At 45.1% G+C, this 23,594-nt stretch overlaps 1 protein-coding gene across 3 annotated transcripts in view; it reads right to left on the bottom strand.

Moving 5' to 3' along the window:
* LOC134908934 (cytochrome P450 2C5-like) overlaps positions 1–21,828 on the bottom strand; it is a 239,835-nt gene extending 218,007 nt beyond the window's left edge. The window contains exons 1-3 of one of the 3 annotated variants that reach the window (XM_063915190.1): positions 21,738–21,828; positions 8,771–8,826; positions 670–869 (exon numbers count right to left, since the gene is read on the bottom strand). In XM_063915190.1, the coding sequence (XP_063771260.1) occupies positions 670–849 (180 nt within the window). In that variant the 5' untranslated portion in view covers positions 850–869; positions 8,771–8,826; positions 21,738–21,828. Of the gene's footprint in view, positions 1–669; positions 870–8,770; positions 8,827–21,205; positions 21,336–21,737 lie in introns of those variants that run through there. The other 2 variants (XM_063915189.1, XM_063915191.1) reach the window with 2 other exon arrangements.
* Between the last annotated feature and the right edge of the window lie 1,766 nt (positions 21,829–23,594).

Raw genomic sequence — 23,594 nt, 5'->3', positions numbered from 1 at the left:
ATGTACCTGCAAACAGAGGCTTTGTACCGGGTGTTCTATAGATTTCTATAGCAGCACTGCAGGGACATGCCCCCTTTTCCTGTGACCACGCCCATTTTCCTAATTCTTACTGGTTTTTGAGATATTAGAGTATATGTAATACTCCATGACTCCAGTAATTAGGGATATACAGTAAACAATGCAGTAAAATAGATATGCATGACAGTCATTCATTTTTTCAGTTCGCTAGTCACATTATCCATTGACCTGTTTATCTCGCCTACACTAGTTTAGCTGTACTGTTACACTATGGGGTTAATCCTATTAGCTGTCAGTCCTCTTGCAGCGTGAGTAATGAGTATAAGCCACATTTACGGTACCTACTGTATGGACTTTTGCAGCCCCAAAGAGCTACAGTATGTACAAAAATCTGTGAGTGCGGCGTGAGATTGGATTGGGACAGCGGCGAGTTGCAGTGCCATTGCCGACGTTTCTGCACCATTGCAACAGCTACTCATGACTCTCACATCTAATAGGATCAACCCCTGAGACTGCAATTCTGCATTCCAGTACTTCTTACCGTCTACCAATGCGGCACCAACCACCTTCCACTGTTTGTAGTAATATAAAAACAGATCATCATTTAACCCCTTCATTACAGTAGGTGTATTATAGTAAATTGAAGCTTACCTGGTGAAGTGTTTCATAAGGTTTCTTCATGTTCATAATGTGGATGTTTCCGATGATAGGTAATGGCGTGGGACCAGGAGGGAAATTGTGATAAATGTTTCTTTTGCGTCCGTAGTAAAGTATTGCCACCAAAATACATAGGATAATAGACAGTATAGTGACTGGGTCGGCGATACTCATGGTGTCGGCAAAGCTTTCTCCTATAGAAACAGTAAATTGAATATCAGTGTGATGTCTGCCATGAAAACAGCTTCAAGAGGATAATACCGAAACCATATGTTGACAGAAGACTAAAACCTGTATTATGCCAACAAACTCCTATATAACAATATACAGCACAGTACTACAGTCTGGTCAGGTGTAAAACCGCCCTGTGAAGTTTTTTCTTTAAAAATCATTTTAAAATGATCCCTCATACTGTAGTACAGTTTCAAGAATTTTGCACTGGGTTGGGGCTGAAATGCAGGCGCGGCGTCCCACTGTTTAGAATCCCAACAGGGGCCCTCATTCCGAGTTGTTCGCTCGCAAGCTGCTTTTAGCAGCTTTGCACACGCTAAGCCGCCGCCTACTGGGAGTGAATCTTAGCTTCTTAAAATTGCGAACGAAAGATTTGCAATATTGCAAAAAAACATCTCTGTGCAGTTTCTGAGTAGCTCGAGACTTACTCGGCATCTGCGATCAGTTCAGTGCTTGTCGTTCCTGGTTTGACGTCACAAACACACCCAGCGTTCGCCCAGACACTCCCCCGTTTCTCCAGCCACTCCCACGTTTTTCCCAGAAACGGTAGCGTTTTTTCCCACACGCCCATAAAACGGCCTGTTTCCGCCCAGAAACACCCACTTCCTGTCAATCACATTACGATCACCAGATTGATGAAAAAAACGTGAGCAAAATTCCTAACTGCATAGCAAATTTACTTGGTGCCGTCGCACTGCGGACATTGCGCATGCGCATTATGCGGAAAATCGCTGCGATGTGAAAAAATTTACAGAGCGAACAACTCGGAATGACCACCAGTGGTCCATAAGCAATCTACCACTCACCCCCTTACCCACTAACCCTAACCCTCCCTTACTGCAGCCTAAACCTAAACCCCCCTTTCCGCAACCTTAGCCTAAACCTCCCCCAGCAAACCTAAACCTATAGATAGTTCCCCCTCACCCCCGCGGCTTCCCTCTCCGACATCCTTGTAGTAACTTGTTTGGGATTCTGGCTGTCAAGATGCCGACGCATTTGGGATAACAACGCCAGAATTCTCATCAGTGTCGGGATTCCGGTGTCGGTCTCATGACAGCCGGGATCCTTACCGAATCCCTTTGCACCAATTTTGTTTCCTGTGCTGGTAAAATAAGGATGTCACTGTTTTATTAATATATATATATATATATATATATATATATATATATATATATATATATACTGTATGTTTTATTATATCTGTAAATATTTTCATTTTGTCATAGTATTATAGCTAATACCGTTATAGTACAAGTGTATCCTCAGACACTGTGCCACAAGTCACGGTAAATATCTCCTCTCACCGTGCCAGGTCTTTTTTGCTCACATCGGGCTTATTATTCACATAGATAAAATAACTGAGAGCAACAAAACTACATTGCTGGCTTGCACTGATCAATGTGGTGTGTGACATTTGTACATCTGTGTGTGACTGCGTCTGTATCTGTGTAGGAAGTAGAGATATGCACTGGAACTTTTTCGGGTTTTGTGTTTTGGATTCGGACGCGTTTTGGCAAAACCTCCCTGAATTTTTTTTTGCGGAATTGGGTGTGTTTTGGATTTGGGTGTTTTTTTTCAAAAACCCATCAAAAACAGCTTAAATCATAGAATGTGGGGGTCATTTTGATCCTATAGTATTAACAACCTCAATAACCCCAATTTCCAATCATTTCCAGTCTATTCTGAACACCTCACTCCGCACAATATTATTTTTAGTCCTAAAAAGCCTGAGGAGGGGAATGACCTGACTCAGGCTGGCAGTGTCTGAACTGACTTCACGTGTGGCAAGTTCAAAGGGTTGCAGAACCTTGCACGATGTTGAAATCATTCTCCACTGCGCTTGAGTCAGGTGCATTCCCCCTCCTTTGCCTATATCGTAGGCAGATGTATAGGCTTGAAAGGCCTTTTGCTGCTCCTCCATCCTTTGAAGCATATAGAGGGTTGAATTCCACCTCGTTACCACCTCTTGCCTCAGGTTCAGGAGTGTTTGCTGGTGTTCCAGTCTTCGGCACGCGGTGGCTGAATGCCGAAAGTGGCCCGCAATTATTCAGGCCACCGACAGCATCTCTTGCACGCCCCTGTCGTTTTTTTTTCAATTCTGCACCACCAAATTCAATGTATGTGCAAAACATGGGACGTGCTGGAATTTGCCCACATATAATGCACGCACAATATTGGTGGTGTTGTCCGATGTCACAAATCCCCAGGAGAGTCCAATTGGGGTAAGCAATTCTGCGATGATGTTCCTCAGTTTCCGTAAAGAGGTTGTCAGCTGTGTGCCTCTTAAGGAAAGCGGTGATATAAAGCGTAGCCTGCCTAGGAACGAGTTGGCATTTGCAAGATGCTGCTACTGGTGCTGCCGCTGCTGTTCTTGCTGCGGGAGGCAATAAATCTACCCAGTGGGCTGTCACAGTCATATAGTCTTGAGTCTGCCCTGCTCCACTTGTCCACATGTCCATGGTTAAGTGGATATTTGGTACAACTGCATTTTTTAGGACACTGGTGACTCTTTTTCTGAGGTCTGTGTACATCCTCGGTATCGCATGCCTAGAGAAGTGGAACCTAGATGGTATTTGGTACCGGGGACACACTAACTCAATAAATTGTCTAATTCCCTGTGAATTAACGGTGGATACCGGACACACGTTTCTCACCACCCAGGCTGACAAGACCTGAGTTATCCGCTTTGCAGCAGGATGACTGCTGTGATATTTCATCTTCCTCGCAAAGGACTGTTGGACAGTCAATTGCTTACTGGAAGTAGTACAAGTGGTCTTCCGACTTCCCCTCTGGGATGACAATCGACTCCCAGCAGCAACAACAGCAGCGCCAGCAGCAGTAGGCGTTACACTCAAGGATCCATCAGAGGAATCCCAGGCAGGAGAGGACTCGTCAAACTTGCCAGTGACATGGCCTGCAGGACTATTGGCTTTCCTGGGTAAGGAGGAAATTGACACTGAGGGAGTTGGTGGTGTGGTTTGCAGGAGCTTGGTTACAAGAGGAAGGGATTTACTGGTCAGTGGACTGCTTCCGCTGTCACCCAAAGTTTTTGAACTTGTCACTGACTTATGATGAATGCGCTGCAGGTGACGTATAAGGGAGGATGTTCCGAGGTGGTTAACGTCCTTACCCCTACTTATTATACCTTGAAAAAGGCAACACACGGCTTGACACCTGTTGTCCACATTTCTGTTACAATAATTCCACACCGAAGAGATATTTTTTGTAATTTGACCAGGCATGTCAATGGCTATATTCATCCCACGGACAACAGGTGTCTCCCCGGGTGCCTGATTTAAACAAACCACCTCACCATCAGAATCCTCCTTGTCAATTTCCTCCCCAGCGCCAGCAACACCCATATCCTCATCCTGGTGTACTTCAACAGTGACATCTTCAATTTGACTATCAGGAACTGGACTGTGGGTGCTCCTTCCAGCACTTGCAGGGGGCATGCAAATGGTGGAAGGCGCCACCTCTGCCCATCCAGTGTTGGGAAGGTCAGGCATCACAACCGACACAATTGAACTCTCCTTGGGGATTTGTGATTTAGAAGAACGTACAGTTCTTTGCTGTGCTTTTGCCATCTAAACTCTTTTCAGTTTTCTAGCGGGAGGATGAGTGCTTCCATCCTCATGTGAAGCTGAACCATTAGCCATGAACATAGGCCAGGGCCTCAGCCATTCCTTGCCACTCTGTGTCATAAATGGCATATTTCACACTTCTAGAGACACGTATTTAAAATATGCTTACACAATAAAAATTCCCACATTAGGGAAAACTGCAAGTAAATCACAGTGCACCTTCCATAAAATGGATACTAAAAAGATAGTGAAAGAACACAGAACATAGTGTAATCCAATTTATTCAATTGATGTATCTTTATTGCTTCACACTCACATAACATGAATGTTATATGTGCATGTAGAAATCATAATCTTTGCATCAAGATGATTCCACTTCGTAAATATCACACAGCATAAACTCCAATAGGCACTTAAAAAGAGAGATGGAAGATAGTGCAATACTGTCTGTGTATGGATAAAAAATATTTTTTAATAAAAACACTCACAAACACAGAATAAGTAATAGCATAAAACAGAGAAATGTTGCATGGACATCAGGATGGAGGAAACAGCCGCCAGCAGCATGGGATTATAGTCACCACAAGTCCCAGTTTACTCAAGGTGTCCCCACGCTGTTCTCCGAGTCTCCAGTCAATCCAGCATAAAAGGTCCCCAGTTTAAACGCTTTCGGATAGTATATCCTTCTTTAGAAGCGTGGGGGACAGACGCGCTGAGCTACTTTAAATAATGTCCTAATCTCAAAAACAAGCATCAGGTGTGGATGGAAGCCCTCCCTCGGAACAAGTCCGTGATGCAAGGAGTGACATCTGCGTTCCATAGAGCGGAAGTCGCATCGCCGGAAATGACGTATGCGGAACCCGGCTAGCAAAATATGCATTCCATTCTACCCTGTTTATCATTCACAGCTTATTAACAGTCCGTGGCTCCACACAAAGTCCGTTGGTCACCCAAAACATAAAAAACATAGCAGGAATAACACATCGATTTAAATACATAGAATAAACACACTAATAGCAAAGATTAAAATATGTATGATCGTGTTTATTCTATGTATTTAAATCGATGTGTTATTCCTGCTATGTTTTTTATGAATGATAAACGGGGTGGAATGGAACGCATATTACGCTAGCCGGGTTCCGCATACGTCATTTCCGGAAATGCGACTTCTGCTCTATGGAACGCAGATGTCACTCCTTGTCACGGACTTGTTCCGAGGGATCCAATTGATTAAATTGGATTACACTATGGGAGTAATTCCAAGTTGATCGCAGCAGGAAATTTTTTAGCAGTTGGGCAAAACCATGTGCACTGTAGGGGGGGTGGGGGGGGCAGATATAACATTTGCTGAGAGAGATAGATTTGGGTGTGGTGAGTTCAATCTGCAATCTAAATTGCAGTGTAAAAATAAAGCAGCCAGTATTTACCCTGCACAGTAACAAAATAACCCACCCAAATCTAACTCTCTCTGCACATGTTATATCTGCCCCCCCCCCCCTCCCCCTGCAGTGCACATGGATTTGCCCAACTGCTAAAAAAATTCCTGCTGCGATCAACTTGGAATTACCCCCTATGTTCTGTGTTCTTTCACTATCTTTTTAGTATCCATTTTATGGAAGGTGCACTGTGATTTACTTGCAGTTTTCCCTAATGTGGGAATTTTTATTGTGTAAGCATATTTTAAATACGTGTCTCTAGAAGTGTGAAGTGGCACCATCTTGCCTCACGTTTTCTTTTTTGGTGTATATTCTTAAGTGAAACCACGGTGAAGGTTTTTTGTGTGGGACGAGGGGCTGATACTTGGCATAAGCGCAAGAAAGGTCTCTTTTCTCTTTTTTGTAAATGGCATATTGGCAAGTTTACGCTTCTCCTCAGATGCTTTAAATTTAAATTTTTGGGTAATTTTACTGAACTTTAGTTTTTTGGGTTTTACATGCTCTCTACTCATTGGGCATCGGCCTTGGCAGACGATGATGGCATTTCTTCGTCTCGGCCATGACTAGTGACAGCAGCTTCAGCACGAGGTGGAAGTGGATCTTGATCTTTCCCTATTTTACCCTCCACATTTTTGTTCTCCATTTTTTAATGTGTGGAATTATATGCCAGTAATATATCAATAGCAATGGCCTACTGTACTGTACTATATATGTATAGTGTTGGTCACCAAAATGCTGCACTGTAATACTATATATACTGCTCACAATAATGCAGCACAAATATGGAATGGATGCTTGCAGTGACACAGAGCTGCAAGATACAGCAATGGCCTACTGTACTGTACTACTATTATACTGGTGGTCCCCAGTCCCCACAATAAAGCACACTGAGCACAGTTATTTGCAGCACACTGAGCACAGATATTTGCCGCAACCTGAGCACAGATTACGGAGCGTTTCAGGGAGAGAACACAGCCACGTCCTCTCCGTTCAATCTCCAATGCACGAGTAAAAATGGCGGTGACGCGCGGTCCTTTATATAGAATACGAATCTTGCGAGAATCCGACAGCGGGATGATGATGTTTGGGCGCCTTCGGGTTAACCGAGCAAGGCGGGAAGATCCGAGGCTGCCTCGGTACCATGTAAAACAGGTGAAGTTCGGGGGGTTCATATCTCGGACAACCGAACCCGCTCAGTGCTATGATGCGATCAGCGGTGGCTTTTTCTCTCCACAAGTTCCATTGCACTACATCTGCGACTTTGTTCATATCTGAAACGAGGAGCCTAATTCAGACCTGCGAATTTGCAGAGGTTTGCAATCAGATAGTCACCGCCCAGACAGAGTGAATACCGCCCCGTGCAAGTCTGCGTACGCTGTGCAAAAGTCTGTCAGCTGCAAATCTGTTTGCAACTCACCATCTAATGTTTTTTCCATTCTGTGCAGTCTGTGCGTAACCCAGGACTTACACCTACAATGCGATAGAATCTGGCTGATCAGGCTAGAGCTGAGGTCACACACCCTCCCTGACAACGCTACGCCTGCGTCTTTCCTGACACTCACAGAAAATGGCCAGTTACCACCCCCAAACACCTGCTTCTTGTCAATCAACCTGCATTTGCATATCAATTAAAAAAGACACAGGATTTGTTCGCAGTTTGGCCTCGTTCCTGCGCATTATGATCTGTACACATGCACAGTCGTTCGATAATCCGTAGACTTGCGATTTCGCACAATGGCGATCAGGTCTGAATTAGGCCTTAATTTCTGTGCAGTTAAAGTTGCAGCTCGACATCTATGGTACACTGTCAGTGATGTTTCATCTGAGATAAGAATCAGATGTAGAATATAAAGAAAAGGCGGTGCGATACACTTCACAAAGCGGCTCAGTTGTGCCGGGCATCTCCCTCCGCATGGTATGTGGATGCTGGTGTATGAGGACACAAATGAGGACTATTAACCAATCAGCCCCATTACAGGAACATAACACCCATTCCCTACTCGCTTCACTGGCTACATGTAAGATGGTGAATAATTTTCAAGATTTGCTTCCTCACTTTCAAAGCCTTTCATGACCAGGGCCCAAGGGACCTGAAGCAGCTTCTGATTCCTTACTGTAACATAGTAACTAAGGTGAAAAAAAGACAATTGTCCATCGAGTTCAACCTATTTGTTGTCTCCTATGAAGTCTTATTATAGGACTAGTTATTTTTATGTTAGGACTAGTTATATTAACTATAATGCGGGCCTACGCACCGTAACCCTGAATATCTTTATCCAATAGGAATTTATCTAACCCATTCTTAAAGGTGTTGACTGAGTCCACTGTTACTACTCTCTCAGGCAGGGAATTCCAAACACGTATTGTACTTACTGTGAAAAAACCTTTTCGCCTCAATGTGCGGAAACTCCTCTCCTCTAACCTAAGCGAGTGACCACGTGTCCTCTGTGCTGATCTTATAGAAAACAGGTCCCTCCCGAGCTAAGTGTATTGACCCTTTATATATTTGTAAATGTTGATCATGTCTCCTCATTTCCAATGTAAACATGCCTAGCCTTGCAAGCCTTTCCTCGTATTCCAGCGTCTCCATGCCCTTGATTAGTTTGGTCGCCCGCCTCTGAACCTTTTCTAGCTCCAGGATATCCTTTTTGTAATATGGTGCCCCAATGTCCCAATGTATTACTGCCATATGTAGATGAAGGACTATTAACAGTGCCTAAAATCTCCCAGAATACATCTAGAGGTCAAATTTTCAACTTTGTGGCTCCGACTCTATGGAACTCTCTTCCCCGCCCAGTGGAAACCGCCACTCTAGAATCTTTCAAAAATAGTCTAAAGACTTACCTATTTACTCACGCTTTTCACGAATATCCACTGTCCAGCTTGTTTTGTATTTCGAGCTGTAAAGACAATTGAAAAGCACTTTGAGTACCATTAGGAGAAAAGTGCTATATAAATATCATTATTTTTAATATTATCTATTTTATAGCTACTCACTGTCTTGCACAGAGGGCTGGCTCGAGCCTGTTCCACCTGTGCGGCTAAAAATGGGCGCCTAATGCCCTGCCCTCTTACCAAGATAAGTACTAGCAGCCTGGCCAGCTCGGGCTGGGCGTGACCCACCTAAGGCATGGTGGAGCGTGATGTCAGTCATGCTGCACTGCAGAAATATCGTAGACGTTGCGGCAAGGCATGTGGCTGAATATGGCAGCTGTCTGTGATGCAGGGGAAGTTGAGGATCATGAGGAGGAGGTTGTCTTGAACTTAGACTTAGGTCAGTCTGGCTGAGTTATGGTGGAAGTTGGTGCTGAGCCTGGGATTGCTGAGCTCAATGATTTGAGGCAGGTTCTGTGAATGGCGATGATGGAAGACTCGAGGCGGGCTGTGGGGGGCACACTATCTGCAGTGAGCACCAGGCTCTCTCCTCTACATGGTTGGCAGCAGTCAAATCAGCTTGCTACAGAAGGGGCCATGGCTGGTAGCTCAGCCAATCCGCATTCCTTCTTCAATCTGCAGCATACAATGAACTGGTAAGCACTGAGAGGCGGATAGAGCCTCCTATTTCAAATAGGCTTTTGTGTTTCCCTGGGTTGTTCCAGAACAAGGTGCCACAGTTGAGTCCCTGTCCTCCCTGGCAATAAAAGAAATCCCATGGAGTCATGATGGCAGCTTCCCAGTGCCTCACCCTCTACCTCTCCACCTTGTCACTATCTCCTCATCACCCTCTCTCTCTCTTGTCACTCTCTGCCTCTCCACTGTGTCACTGTCTCCCCATCACCTGACATTCCCTTTGAGGCCATGCTCCTTGTTAAAAGGCCACACCTACTTTTTTCTGGAGACCGCGCAAACACAGATGCATATTATGGAGGGGATGGGGGGTTCAAATATTCTCGCACAGGGCACAAGTAGGCCTGGACCTGGCCCTGCTTGCATGAATAGTTATGCAAGCCTGATTCATTGCTAGCCAGATTACTATCTCAGAGTTGGGGCTTAAAGTGGTCCTGGAGAGGTGGTGGAACTCAATTCCCTCGCCATCTTTCCCCTCCAATTAGATGGAGCCAGAACCAGTGCTAGGGTTTTTCGGCACCCCCCACCCCCTGCAAACTATGTTTGTGCCCTACCTCCCATACCACATAGGGGGAAAGTGCATCAAAGGTGCTGCAAAAAAGGGGTGTGGTCTCACAAGTAAGGGGCAAGGTCACACAATAGTACTTCCACTTCAAATTATGCCACAGAATAGCACAATCTTATTCACATTACATCGTACTTAGTGCCCCTAATGCAAATTACACCACATAGTAGTGCCCCTTATTCACATTATGATAAAGAGTAGTGCCCCTTATTCACGTTACGTCACTCAGTAGTACCCCTTATCTACATTATGCTACACAGTAGTTCTCCTTATACACATCACAGTAGTGCCTTTTATACCCAATACTGACAGTAGTAGTAGGTCCCCTTACACATAATGCCCACACTAGTAGTGCCATTTATACACATAATGCTGACAGTAGTAGTACCCCTTACACAAAATGCCCACAATGGTAGTGTCCCTTACAAATAATGCCCACATGAGCGCCACTTATGCACATAATGCCCAAAGAAGTACTGCCACTTATACACATTATCCTCACAGTAGTAGTACCCCTTACACAACATGCCCACAATAGTAGTGCCCCTTACACATATTGCCCACATGAGTGCCACTTATACACATAATGTCCAAACTAGTAGTGTCCCTTACACATAATGCCCACAGGAGTGTCATCTACACACAGATAACTCACATGCAAACATTAGTTATCTACATATTCATCACCTGGAGTCCCGCTATAATCAGCACCAGGTGCCCCCTGTTACCGGCATCAGGATTCCCTTGTCATCAGCACCAGGAGTACCCTGTTACCATCACTGGGAGCCCTTGTTACCAGTGCCAGGAGTCCCTTGTTACCAGTGCCATTAGTCCCCTGTCACCAGTGCTGGGAGTCCCCATGTCATCAGCACGAGGAGTCCCCTGTTATCATCACCAGGAGCCACTGTCACCAGAGGCAAGAGTCCCCATGCCATCAGCACCAGAAGTCCCATGCTACCGGTGCCAGGAGTCCCCTGTTACCAACACCGGGAGTCCTCCTGTCATCTGCGCTGGGAGCCCCCAGTTACCAGCACCAGGAGTTCACTGTTACCAGTACCATGAGTTCCCTGTTACCAGCACTGGGAGTCCCCTGTTACCAGCACTGGGAGTCCACTGTTACCAGCACCATGAGTTCCCTGTTACCAGCACCAGGAGTCCCCTTTTACAATTTACCAGGAGAAGATCCTCGAGAGTGTATTAGGGTACAGCGCACTAAATAGTGCAAACAATAGAAATTAATTAACAATATATTTTATATAACTTGCTGCTCCCTTCAAACTGCGTGACTCACAGGGTTAGATGCATGTGAAGAAAGCGCTCTAGGGTACAACGCAGTTATAATAACATAGTCAACACAGCATGCGAGAACCCCCTATAGTACAGCCACTTGTGAGACTCTGGACACCGCAGTTGCATGCTTGCAGCGGTGTATCCCCTATACATGTACTTTAATATACTGACAGACTCAGTCTAGTATATGGATAATTTATGTTCCACTTCCCTTGTTTTGCTATATACTAAATGTTCCTCCCTAAATATATATTATTTTATGCAGTTATGTATTTTTATTGCAGATCAGCATGCTGCTGGTCCCGTCCACGGCGCGTTTTATAGAATTCAAGTCCCACAAGAATCTGATGCCGGGACCATGACTCTCGGCCTCGCACTGGGATCCAGGCCTGGCAGGAACACCCAAGCCTCAGGTGCGCTCTGAACCAGTGTTCGGGCGGTTTAGATTCCACAGAATCGCACATCCCTAGTTAGGATGAGAGCTGGGAGTTTGAAGTTTTGTAGAGAGATGGAGAATCTGTTAGGCAGAGGCAGAGAGTTCCAGTGGTAGGAAGCAGCATGGGCAAAATCTTGGATGCAGATGTGGGAGATAGTAATCATCCACATTGTTTATGAAGCGTAGTGGGTGGGCAGGAGTAGGAAGGTAGATGAGATCAGTTATGTAAATAGGAGAGGAATGCTTGAGGGCTTTGTAAGTGAGTGTGAGGAGTTTGATTTGGGTTCCAAAATAGAGAGGGAGCCAGTGTAGGGCTTATAGAAGCGGGAGAGGTTGGAAACAGGGAGGCCACTACAAACATTGCTAATTTCCCTGCAAGGGAGTAATCTAGCTAGATGCAGCAGAGCAAATTCTGTGTTGCAAACTGGAAAAAGGGGCAGCATGGTTCACTTTCTGGCAGTTGCACGAATTCCAAACCACTTGAAGATACGAACCAGATTTTGGCTCGGTTTGGTTCAGATCCACAAAATTTGTGTGGATTCAGGTTTCTGGAGCACCACACATCTCTAGCAGAGATGGAATCCAAATAGCACTAAATGGTTTAGCAAATGGGAGTTTACTGAAGGAGAGGAGGACGTGGGTAATCTGGACAAGGTCATACCAGCAGACAATCAGAATGGTGACCTTAGGAACTAGAGACTAATAACCTAGCAAAGATCACCAGGTGCAGATCCCTTATAACATACAGGGTGGAGCTATAATCCCCTAGGAAAGACCACCAGGTGCAGATCCCTTTTATAGCATCAGAGGGTGGATCTCTCAGCTGGGTACACCACCAGGACAATTGGAACACTGTGATCAAAATCTTAGCAGTTATTATTACTAGACCCCTACAAAAAGTTAGGACGCAAACTAATGTCCAATTTGTGCATTATTCTGCAGTCTCCACAATCACGATACATAATACCATGGTATTTTAAACCACATTAGGCATGCTATATTCATATCCATTGCATCACAAATCAGATTGTCTCTGATCCATCAACACATGAGTCTGCTCACACATATACTTTAATAAACATACTGTATATGTGGAAACAACCTGTCAGTACTTATTTCTTGGTGGTAGACGTGGCATCACAGACACACGTCCAGTTCCCGCACCTTCATTCCTTACCCCTCACTGTTTCCTGCACATTCCAGTCACAGAGATAAAGCACCAATTTCAAAGAGAAGCCAATCAGAATGCATCCACCTGAGTAACAAGCGGGTATAAACTGCACAGACGCAATCATTATCCCTGGTGACGGCTAATGAGCTGAAATGTAGAGGATATCAATATCACCACTGCCTTGCTGCTCACTATTCATCATCTGGAACCCACTGAGCTGTCACACAGCAGGTTGCTCTTGGAGATCTCTAGAAGATAAAAAGATAACGCCAGAGAGAATGGAGTGCACTGCACTTGCAGGACCAAGGACTGGCTCCTCAGTAGCACACAACTTAAAGGCTCATTTATGCAAGGAAGTGGTCCACGCACACTTTTCCACCTCATGAATGCTGCATTACTTTCCTACAATGAATTAGGCAATCTTTGTAGAAGCACCAGCTCTGGTATTCCCAGTTCCCCACAACTTACCGGTAAGTCATCTATTTCTTCCCTAAGTGCATCATCTGTATCTTAATGGCCCAAAATACAAAGGACTATTAGGAACTGTATGACTTTCCCATTAGAGTCTGGGACTTTCTATGGACTATAAACCCCATTTCATCTGGCATCCCTTCAAGCTATCTCCAACCACCAGCAGGCATCCAGAGGCAAAATCACAGTCACATTATATCAAGCTTTGCCTCTACATATATTTTGAGCTCATTCTTGCCTACTCTTCTGAAATGGTGTAATAGGTGATACCGGGGTTTGGGATGCCGGCCGTCAAAAGAACAACACCGACATTCCAATGCTGAGAATCCTGACAGGTGTCATGTAAGTACAATTACCCTCTCCCCTGCCCCCCTAACCCTCCCTTCCATCAGCCTAACTCTCCCTGCTGGTGCCTAAACCTAAACCGCTCCCTGTAGCCTAACCCTCCCAGCCCTGCAGCCTAACCCTCCATTCCCACAGCCTAACCCTAACCCTCCCTGGTGGTGCCTAACCCTCCTCCCCGTAGCCTAACCCTCCCAGCCCTGCAGCCTAACCTCCGTTCCCAAAGCCTAACCCTAACCCTCCCTGCTGGTGCCTAAACCTAACCCTCCTCCCCAAAGCCTAAACCTCCCAGCCCTGCAGCCAAACACTAACCCTCCACTCCCAAACTCTAACCCTCCCTGGTGGTGCCTAAACAGAACCCTTCCTCCCTGCTGCATAAAACCTAACCTTCCGTTTGGTGCCTAAACCTCCCCCTACCCCCCGCGTGGCCTAGCCCTAGGAGTCCCCGGCATACTTATAGTCGGGAAGTCATGGTCAGGATTCCCGTGACAGCATTCTGAGCAATGTCGAGATATTGGCATCGGTGTTCTGGCCATGTGTTCTGGCCATTACCTGTAACTAGGGCCAGATTAACAATGGGATGGATGGAGCTGCAGCTCCAGGCTCCTCATTGAAATTAGGCCCACATGATCTCCTGCAGTGCAGCCAGTGTTGACAGGAAAAGACAGGAAAAAAAATTCCTGTCTCCTCAAGGAGCTCAGCTCACTCACCTTCCGGCTGCCCATTCAATCCCATGCCAAACCGACCGGCCAAGGTCCTGAATTTACTGGAGGTACTGCCCCCTGGATCCATCCGAACCTCTGCGCCTAGACTTTTACGAGGCACCACACCTTACCACCCTAAGCACCACCCCCAGACCCATCCGAGGATCCGCACCCTTGCTCATCCAAAGTAAATGCTTATGCTTACCATTCCTGCCACTTTCAGTGACAATCAAATGCCTCACGAAAGAAGGAAAGGGTCGGGGGCAGGAAGCTGCTGTCATTCAGGAGTTCCGTGGATGTAAGAGCTGAGTGGCAGAAAGTGTGTATGTCAGTAAAGGGTGTCTCAGAAAATGTTATCTGTCAGTAAAGGGTCTTTGCGTTAGTAAACTGTATCTGTGTCTGTCAGTAAGTGTGTTTTTGTATGTATGCCTTGGTCAATATGTGTGTGTCTGTATCAGTGTGTTTATGTCAGTAAGTGGAAGCAATGCCAGTAAGTGGGATCTGTCAGTAAGGGGTGTCTGTGTCCATAAGTGATATCTGTCAGTAAGCGGTTTCTGTGTCAGTAAATGGTATCTTTGTCAGTAAGAGGTGTCTGTGTAGATGTCAGTAAGAGGTGATTAAGTGTCAGTAAGTCTGTGTCAGTAGGTGGTGTGTGTCAATAAGTGTGTGTCAATAAAGTGTTTCAGTAAGTTTGTTTATGTTAGTAAGTGGGTCTGTATCAGTGTGTTTGTGTCAGTAAGTGTGTCTGTGCCAGTAAGCAGTGTCTGTCAGTAAGTGGTGTCTGTGTCAGTAAGTATCTGTGTCAGTAAGTGTTTCCGAGGAGCCCTCAGGTCCCGGTCTGCTCTGTTTTGCCCCATCTCTGCTCCCTTTTCCCTATCTGCACTGTATTGACCCTATCTTTTGTAATCTTTCCATATCTGCTCTGTTTTCCCCGTCGTTGCCTCTACTTTCGACTAAGTTTGTATGTTGATACAGTATTTGTAATATATGGTGGTCACTGCGAGGCTCTCTGTATTACATGGCATTCACCGCAATGCTCTCTGTATGGTAGTCACTTATGCTCTGTATTATATGGTGGCCACAAACTTTTTCTTGTTATGCCGCCACTATTAAGTAGTTGAAGGTAGGCACTAGCTATGTCCTCCATGGCGATAGCAACACCCATTGCACAGGTCACATCCCCTATTTAGACCACACACCCACATCAAAAGTCACACTACCGCTGCACTTGTCACGCCTCCTACCGAGGCACACAATAGGCCCTTCTAAAACTTCAGCTCCAGGCCCATGTGGACCTTAATCTGGCACTACCTGATACCATAAACTGGACACCTTCTCCTGCCTCCCACTACCATGAATAGGTACAGCAGGCTCAGCAACACCTACCAATCACCATAAAAATAAGTAGAGATGAGCGGGTTTGGTTCTCCGAGAACCGAACTCCACGTGTCAAACACGGTTCCGAGCCTAGCTCAGTAATTTCTGCCTGACTCAGAAAACCCAAATGAGGCAAAACGTCATCATCCCGCTGTCGGATTCTCGCAAGATTCGGATTCCATATAAAGAGCCGCGAATCGCCGCCATTTTCACTCGTGTATTGTAGAGAGAGCAGAGATGACGTGGCTACATTCTTTCAGTGGAAATTTCAATCTCAATATCAGTGCTCAGTATCAGTGCTTACTTATTGCTGCTCAGTAATACTAGTAGTGTGTCTCTCCTGCTCAGTGTCAGTTCTAAGTTAGTATTCTCATCAGTGCTCAGGATCACTGCTCATTGTCTTGTGCTGCATTGTGGTGACCAGTATACTACAGTACAATAGTCCAGTGCTGCATCTTGCTGCTCTGTGTCAGTACTAGTATCCTCATCAGTGCTCAGGATCACTGCTCATTGTCTTGTGCTGCATTGTGGTGACCAGTATACTACAGTACATTACTAATAGTCCAGTGCTGCATCTTGCTGCTTTGTGTCAGTTCTAGTATCCTCATCAGTGCTCAGTATCACTGCTCATTGTCTTGTGCTGCATTGTGGTGCTCAGTATACTACAGCAATTACTAAAAGTCCAGTGTCTTGTGCTGCATATTACTGCTGTAGGGTGCTGTGGTAGTGTCCTGTCACTGTACATAGGTCATCATCATTCCAGTCACCGTGGTATTGGGTATCAATCTAGTGGTATCTAATTCCAGACATTACTGCTGTCTAATTCCATATATATTACTGGCATATAATTCCACACATTAAAAAATGGAGAAAAAAAAATTGGTGGGTAAAATAGGGAAAGATAAAGATCCACTTCCACCTAGTGCTGAAGCTGCTGCCACTAGTCATGGCAGAGATGATGAAATGCCATCAACGTCGTCTGCCAAGGCCGATGCCCAATGTCATAGTAGAGAGCATATAAAATCCAAAAAAACAAAAGTTCAGTAAAATGACCCAAAAATCTAACTTAAAATCATCCAGTCTATATTAGCAGCAGACACAGTATGGTAGTCCACGGCTGTAGCTACCTCTGTGTCGGCAGTCGCTCGTCCATCCATAAGTATACTAGTATCCATCCATCTCCATTGTTTACCTGAGGTGCCTTTTAGTTGTGCCTATTAAAATATGGAGAACAAAAATGTTGAGGTTCCAAAATTAGGGAAAGATCAAGATCGACTTCCACCTCGTGCTGAAGCTGCTGCCACTAGTCATGGCCGAGACGATGAAATGCCAGCAACGTCGTCTGCCAAGGCCGATGCCCAATGTCATAGTACAGAGCATGTAAAATCCAAAACACCAAATATCAGTAAAAAAAGGACTCAAAAATCTAAAATAAAATTGTCGGAGGAGAAGTGTAAACTTGCCAATATGCCATTTACCACACGGAGTGGCAAGGAACGGCTGAGGCCCTGGCCTATGTTCATGGCTAGTGGTTCAGCTTCACATGAGGATGGAAGCACTCATGCTATCGCTAGAAAAATGAAAAGAGTTAAGCTGGCAAAAGCACAGCAAAGAACTGTGCATTCTTCTAAATCACAAATCCCCGAGGAGAGTCCAATTGTGTCGGTTGCGATGCCTGACCTTCCCAACACTGGACGGGAAGAGCTTGCGCCTTCTACCATTTGCACGCCCGCTGCAAGTGCTGGAAGGAGCACCCGCAGTCCAGTTCCTGATAGTCAGATTGAAGATGTCAGTGTTGAAGTACACCAGGATGAGGAGGATATGGGTGTTGTTGGCGCTGAAGAGGAAATTGACAAGGAGGATTCTGATGGTGAGGTGGTTTGTTTAAGTCAGGCACCTGGGGAGACACCTGTTGTCCATGGGATAAATAAGGCCATTGACATACCTGGTCAAAATAAAAATAAAAATCACCTCTTCGGTGTGGAATTAGTTTAACAGAAATGCGGACAACAGGTGTCAAGCTGTGTGTTGCCTTTGTCAAGCTGTAATAAGTAGGGATAAGGATGTTAACCACCTAGGAATATCCTCCCTTATACGTCACCTGGAGCGCATTCATCAGAAGTCATTGACAAGTTCAAAAACTTTGGGTGACAGAGGAAGCAGTCCACTGACCAGTAAATCCCTTCCTCTTGTACCCAAGCTCCTGCAAACCACACCACCAACTCCCTCAATCTCAATTTTCTCCTTAGACAGGAACACCAATAGTCCTGCAGGCCATGTCACTGGCAAGTCTGACGAGTCCTCTCCTAACTGGGTTTCCTCTGATGGATCCTTGAGTGTAATGCCTACTGCTGCTGTTGCTGCTGGCGCTGCAGTTGTTGCTGCTGGGAGTCGATCATCATCCCAGAGGGGAAATTGGAAGACCTCTTGTACAACTTCCAGTAAGCAATTGACTGTCCAACAGTCCTTTGCGAGGAAGATGAAATATCACAGCAGTCATCCTGTTGTAAAGGGGATAACTCAGGCCTTGACAATTATGTTGTTGTTAGACGTGCGTCCGGTATCCGCCGTTAGTTCGCAGGGATTTAGAGAATTGCTTAAGGTAGTGTGTCCCCGATACCAAACACCATCTAGGTTCCACTTCTCTAGGCAGGCGATACTGAGAATGTACACAGACGTCAGAAAAAGAGTCACCGGTGTCCTAAAAAATGCAGTTGTACCCACTGTCCACTTAACCACGGACATGTGGACAAGTGGAGCAGGACGGACTAAGGACTATATGACTGTGACATTCCACTGGGTAGATGTATTGCCTCCCGCAGCAAGAACAGCAGCAGCGGCAACAGTAGCAGCATCTCGCAAATGCCAACTCGTTCCTAGGCAGGCTACACTTTGTATCACCGCTTTCCATAAGAGGCACACAGCTGACAACCTCTTACGGAAACTGAGGAACATCATTGCAGATTGGCTTACCCCAATTGGACTCTCCTGGGTATTTGTGATGTCGGACAATGCCACCAATATTGTGCGTGCATTACATGTGGGCAAATTCCAGCACATCCCATGTTTTGCACATACTGTACAATAAATTTGGTGGTGCAGAATTTTTTAAAAAATTACAGGGGCATGCAGGAGATGCTGCCAGTGGACTGAAGAATTGCGTGCCACTTTCGGCATTCAGCCACCGCATGACGAAGACTGGAGCGCTAGCAAACACTCCTGAACATGCCCTGCCATCAGCTGAAGCAAGATTTGGTAACGAGGTGGAATTCAACCCTCTATATGCTTCAGAGGATGGAGGAGCAGCAAAAGGCCATTTGAGCCAATACATCTGCCTACGATATACTGTAGTCAAAGGAGGGGGAATGCACCTGACTCAAGCGCAGTGGAGAATGATTTCCATGTTGTGCAAGGTTCTCCAACCCTTTGAACTTACCACACGTGAAGTCAGTTTAGACACTGCCAGCCTAAGTCAGGTCATTCCCCTCATCAGGCTTTTGCAGAAGCAGCTGGAGAGATTGAAGGAGGAGCTAAAATGGGGCGATTCCACTAGGCATGTGGGACTTCTCAATGGAGCCCTTCATTTGCTTAACCAGGATTCACGGGTGGTCAGTCTGTTAAAATCAGAGCACTACATTTTGGCCACCATGCTCAATCCTAGGTTTAAAGCCTGTGTTGTATCTCTCTTTCCGGCAGACACAAGTCTGCAGATGTTCAAAAACCTGCTGGTGAGACAATAGTCAAGTCTAGCGGAATGTAATCCGCCAACAGCTCCTCCTTCATTTTCTACCGCCACAGGAGCTGCCAGGAAAAGGATAACATTTCCCAAACCACCCACTGGCAGTGATGCAGGGCAGTCAGGAGCAAGTGCTGACATCTGGTCCGGACTGATGGACATGCCAACGATTACTGACATGTCTACTGTCACTGTAGGCATGTCAGACAGTCCGTACGTATACTGGCAGGAAAAAGAGGCAATTTGGAGGCCCTTGCACAAACTGGCTTTATTTTAGCTAAGTTGCCCCTCCTCCAGTGTGTACTCCGAAAGAGTGTTTAGTGCAGCCAGGAACCTTGTCAGCGATCGGCGTAGGAGGTTACTTCCAGAAAATGTGGAGAAGATGATGTTCATCAAAATTAATTATAATAAATTCCTCCGTGGAGACATTTACCAGACGGATTCCAGTGTGGACGAATATAAACTCTGTGAGGAGGAGGAGGAGGAGGATGTACACAGTGAAAGGGGTGCGGAATCGGGGGATGAGGATGAGGTGGACACCTTGCCTCTGTAAAGCCAGTTTGTGCAAGGAGAGATTGATTGCTTCTTTTTTGGTGGGCGCCCAAACCAACCAGTCATTTCAGCCACAGACATGTGGCAGACCCTGACGCTGAAATGATTGGATGTCCTGTTTATACAACATAAGGGTGGGTGGGAGGGACCAAGGACAATTCCATCTTGAACCTCTTTTTTTTTATTTAACTTTGCATCATGTGCTGTTTGGGGACTATTTTTTTAAGTGCCATCCTGTCTGACACTGCAGTACCACTCCTAGATGGGCCAGGTGTTTGTGCCGGCCACTTGTGTCGCTTAGCTTGGTCATCCAACGACCTCGGTACAAATTTTAGGACTAAAAATAATATTGTGAGGTGTGAGGTGTTCAGAATAGACTGGAAATGAGTGGAAATTAAAGTTATTGAGGTTAATAATACTATAGGATCAAAATTACCTCCAAATTCTATGATTTAAGCTGTTTTTGAAAAAAAACACCTGAATCCAAAACGCATCCGAATTCGCCAAAAATTCGAAAGGGAGGTTTTGCCAAAACGTGTCTGAATCCAAAACACGACAGCGGAACCGAATCCAAAACCAAAACACAAAACCCGAAAAATGCCCGCTGCACATCTCTAAAAATAAGTATACAGTACTAAAATAAAACTGAATTAAAAAAAAAGTACTATAACATTTTCAAATGTTAATAAATTGAAAATGTTTAGTTTTACAATTTAAGCAAATTGGCCAACACATCGTGGATCAACTTAAACATATTTCATGACCTTTTAAGCACAGATTAACAAAGTTATATCCTTCAGCAAATATCCAGTGTGGTCCAGGAGCTGGTGCAAAGACATTCAAATGCAAAAATTACAATGTATAAAATGTATGTGTTTGGAGGTTGTATTTTTATATTTCTATGTGCATTTTATTTGCAATTGCTACTGCTTTGCAGTATACTTTTATGCATAAATAATACAATAGATACTTCTGTATTTGCTTAAGAAGTTGAAAAATATAACTAGAATAGATTAATTACTTTAAATAACACCAAAAGGACTTTCTACACTTATAGTAAGGACTTACCTTAGAGTCTGCAGAGGACACGGCTGGTACAGAAATCTCACCAACTCTCAGCAAGTCAGTTTCGGCTGTACCGTATTTATAGGGAGATCATCATATAACTTATAATATCAAAGGTATGAAAGGGACAAGTTCTCTCACCCAGAGTAAATAGTTTTGCAATAAAGTTTCTGTAAACTTGCCAGAAAACTCCTTAATGATACACTGAACACAAGAGCAATGCGGAGATAATGATTTAGTATTATTGTACTGTACAACCGGGATCCACATCAGAGGCAAAACTGCCGGAGACAATGGAGTCATTTGCCACTGGGCTCTAGCCCTGAAGGGAGCACTTTTTCCATTGTCACCATATGTGAACAGGGGGGGTTTCCAGTTGCCCAGAAACCTTTTGACCCTGTCGACATTTTGCCTGTCTGCCTAATTTTGACCCTGTCAGCATTTGACCACTGTTGACCTTTGACTGTCAACCCTATGGTGTAGACCTAGATAATGTCTATCTTCTGTGTCACACCCATTTAAATAGTTTACTTACCATCCCTCCATAAGTCAGCGTCCTCTGCGTCCCGTCCGAGAGCCCAATCAGGACACTTTAGGTTGCAGTTACAACCCACACTTCTGGGTGATGGCGTCATTTGGCCACGTCCGGCACACAGATACAATGTTGTCTGTGTACAAAACACATCACTATGGTATCATATCAACAAACGAGCCTACACTACAAATACTTAATAAACACATTATTGATGTCACAATATAAGACATGGATTAACAACCATCCTTGTGTATAAAACAAGTGCATTACCATAATATACATTGCTATTTACAGTCCTATCAACAAATATAAAAAAAATACAGAAGCTTATGCAAAAAAATGGCATATAGCAGTATCTATTAACAAATTATATTAAACTCCAGAGCATACCAAAGAAATGTGAATGTGATAATGATAAAGTACTGTCCTTATGTCTTGAGAACTAATAAAATGTGATGTTTTAAAAAGATGACCTATCACACAAAATATGTGAGCAAGAAAAATGATTTTGCTATTTAGGGAGACTGAGTAGAACTTGTGGTGCTGTTAGCAAACTGTATATCAACGTAATATATCTAAAGAACTAAACAAAAGTGTCATAGTGATTCAAAGACATCGGGGGGAAATGAAATAGGGTGTGAGAATCAGAAAGTGAGGTATTTTGGAAAAAATTCTGCTGTTTTTTTAAAGTGACAATCATTTACATGGCAAAACCAGGTTGATAATGTTGTGTAAATGATTGCCACTAAAAAAACAGCAGAATTTTACCAAAATCTCTCACTTTCTGACTCTCACACCCTATTTTTTTCCTGTTAATATTACTTTAAGCAATGTATGAAAATCCAATTTCGCTTACTTCCGGTTTCAGAGTCTGTGGTTTGAGGCGCCTCCAGCTGGAGGCTCTGCACCGCATTCCGGGATGAGCTGTTTCACCCCCCTTTTCGGCCTCCACTTACCCTTTGCTTAGCACCGCTACTGAGGGTGATTCCCATGGACTGCTTTGCAACACCAACGGCGACTCCGGGAGATAAGCCACCGGCCATGCGAAACACTGCATGGCGGGCAATATTGCGTCAGAGGCAGGTCGAGATCCTCTCTCTCCTTCATTTAAGAAAATGGCTGCTGAGCTGGACTCATCAGCCTCCAAGGTATGCCACTCCCCTGCCAGGGGGCATCACTTTTGGAGATGTTGTGGAGGCCATTAGAGCCACCATGGCCCCCCTCCTCTCTCAGGCAGTCAGTGACGTCACCCATCAGCTTAAAGCTCTTACCCAGAGGGTCTCCCATACTGAGAATCTGCTTGGGTCCGTGGTGCATGATGTAGATGGGATTAAGCAGTCTATAAAGTACAGGGCCGGTGCTAGGGTGTTCGACGCCCTCCTGCAAACTATAAATTTGCGCCCACCCACACTTTACAAAGGGATAGCGCACATAATGCCCCCTGTAGCAGTGACACGTGTACACATAATGCTCCCTGTAGTAGTACTGCTTACACACGTAACGCCCCCTGTACCAGTGACACTTACAAACGTAATGCCGCCCTGTACCAGTGATGCTTACACACGTAACAACCCCCTGTACCAGTGACACTTACACACGTAACGCCCCCTGTACGAGTGACGCTTACACACATAACACCCCCCTGTACCAGTGATGCTTACAGGATCGGATTTGATCCGAGGATGCTGGAATCGGCTGGAACCGAAGGAGGTAGCTCAGCATTGGAAACAGAGCTACTCGGGCTGGCTGGAACCAGAGGAGGCTGATCCGGACAGACGGATGGGACCGGATTGGGTCCGGAAGAGCTTGAAGCGGTAGGAACCGGTGGAGTCCTCGGACTGACGGATAGGACCGGAT

The sequence above is a fragment of the Pseudophryne corroboree genome, chromosome 4 (genome assembly GCF_028390025.1).
Source record: "Pseudophryne corroboree isolate aPseCor3 chromosome 4, aPseCor3.hap2, whole genome shotgun sequence".
In the NCBI taxonomy this organism is placed as follows: Eukaryota; Metazoa; Chordata; class Amphibia; order Anura; family Myobatrachidae; genus Pseudophryne; species Pseudophryne corroboree.
This window is presented reverse-complemented; position numbering and strand designations above follow the sequence as displayed.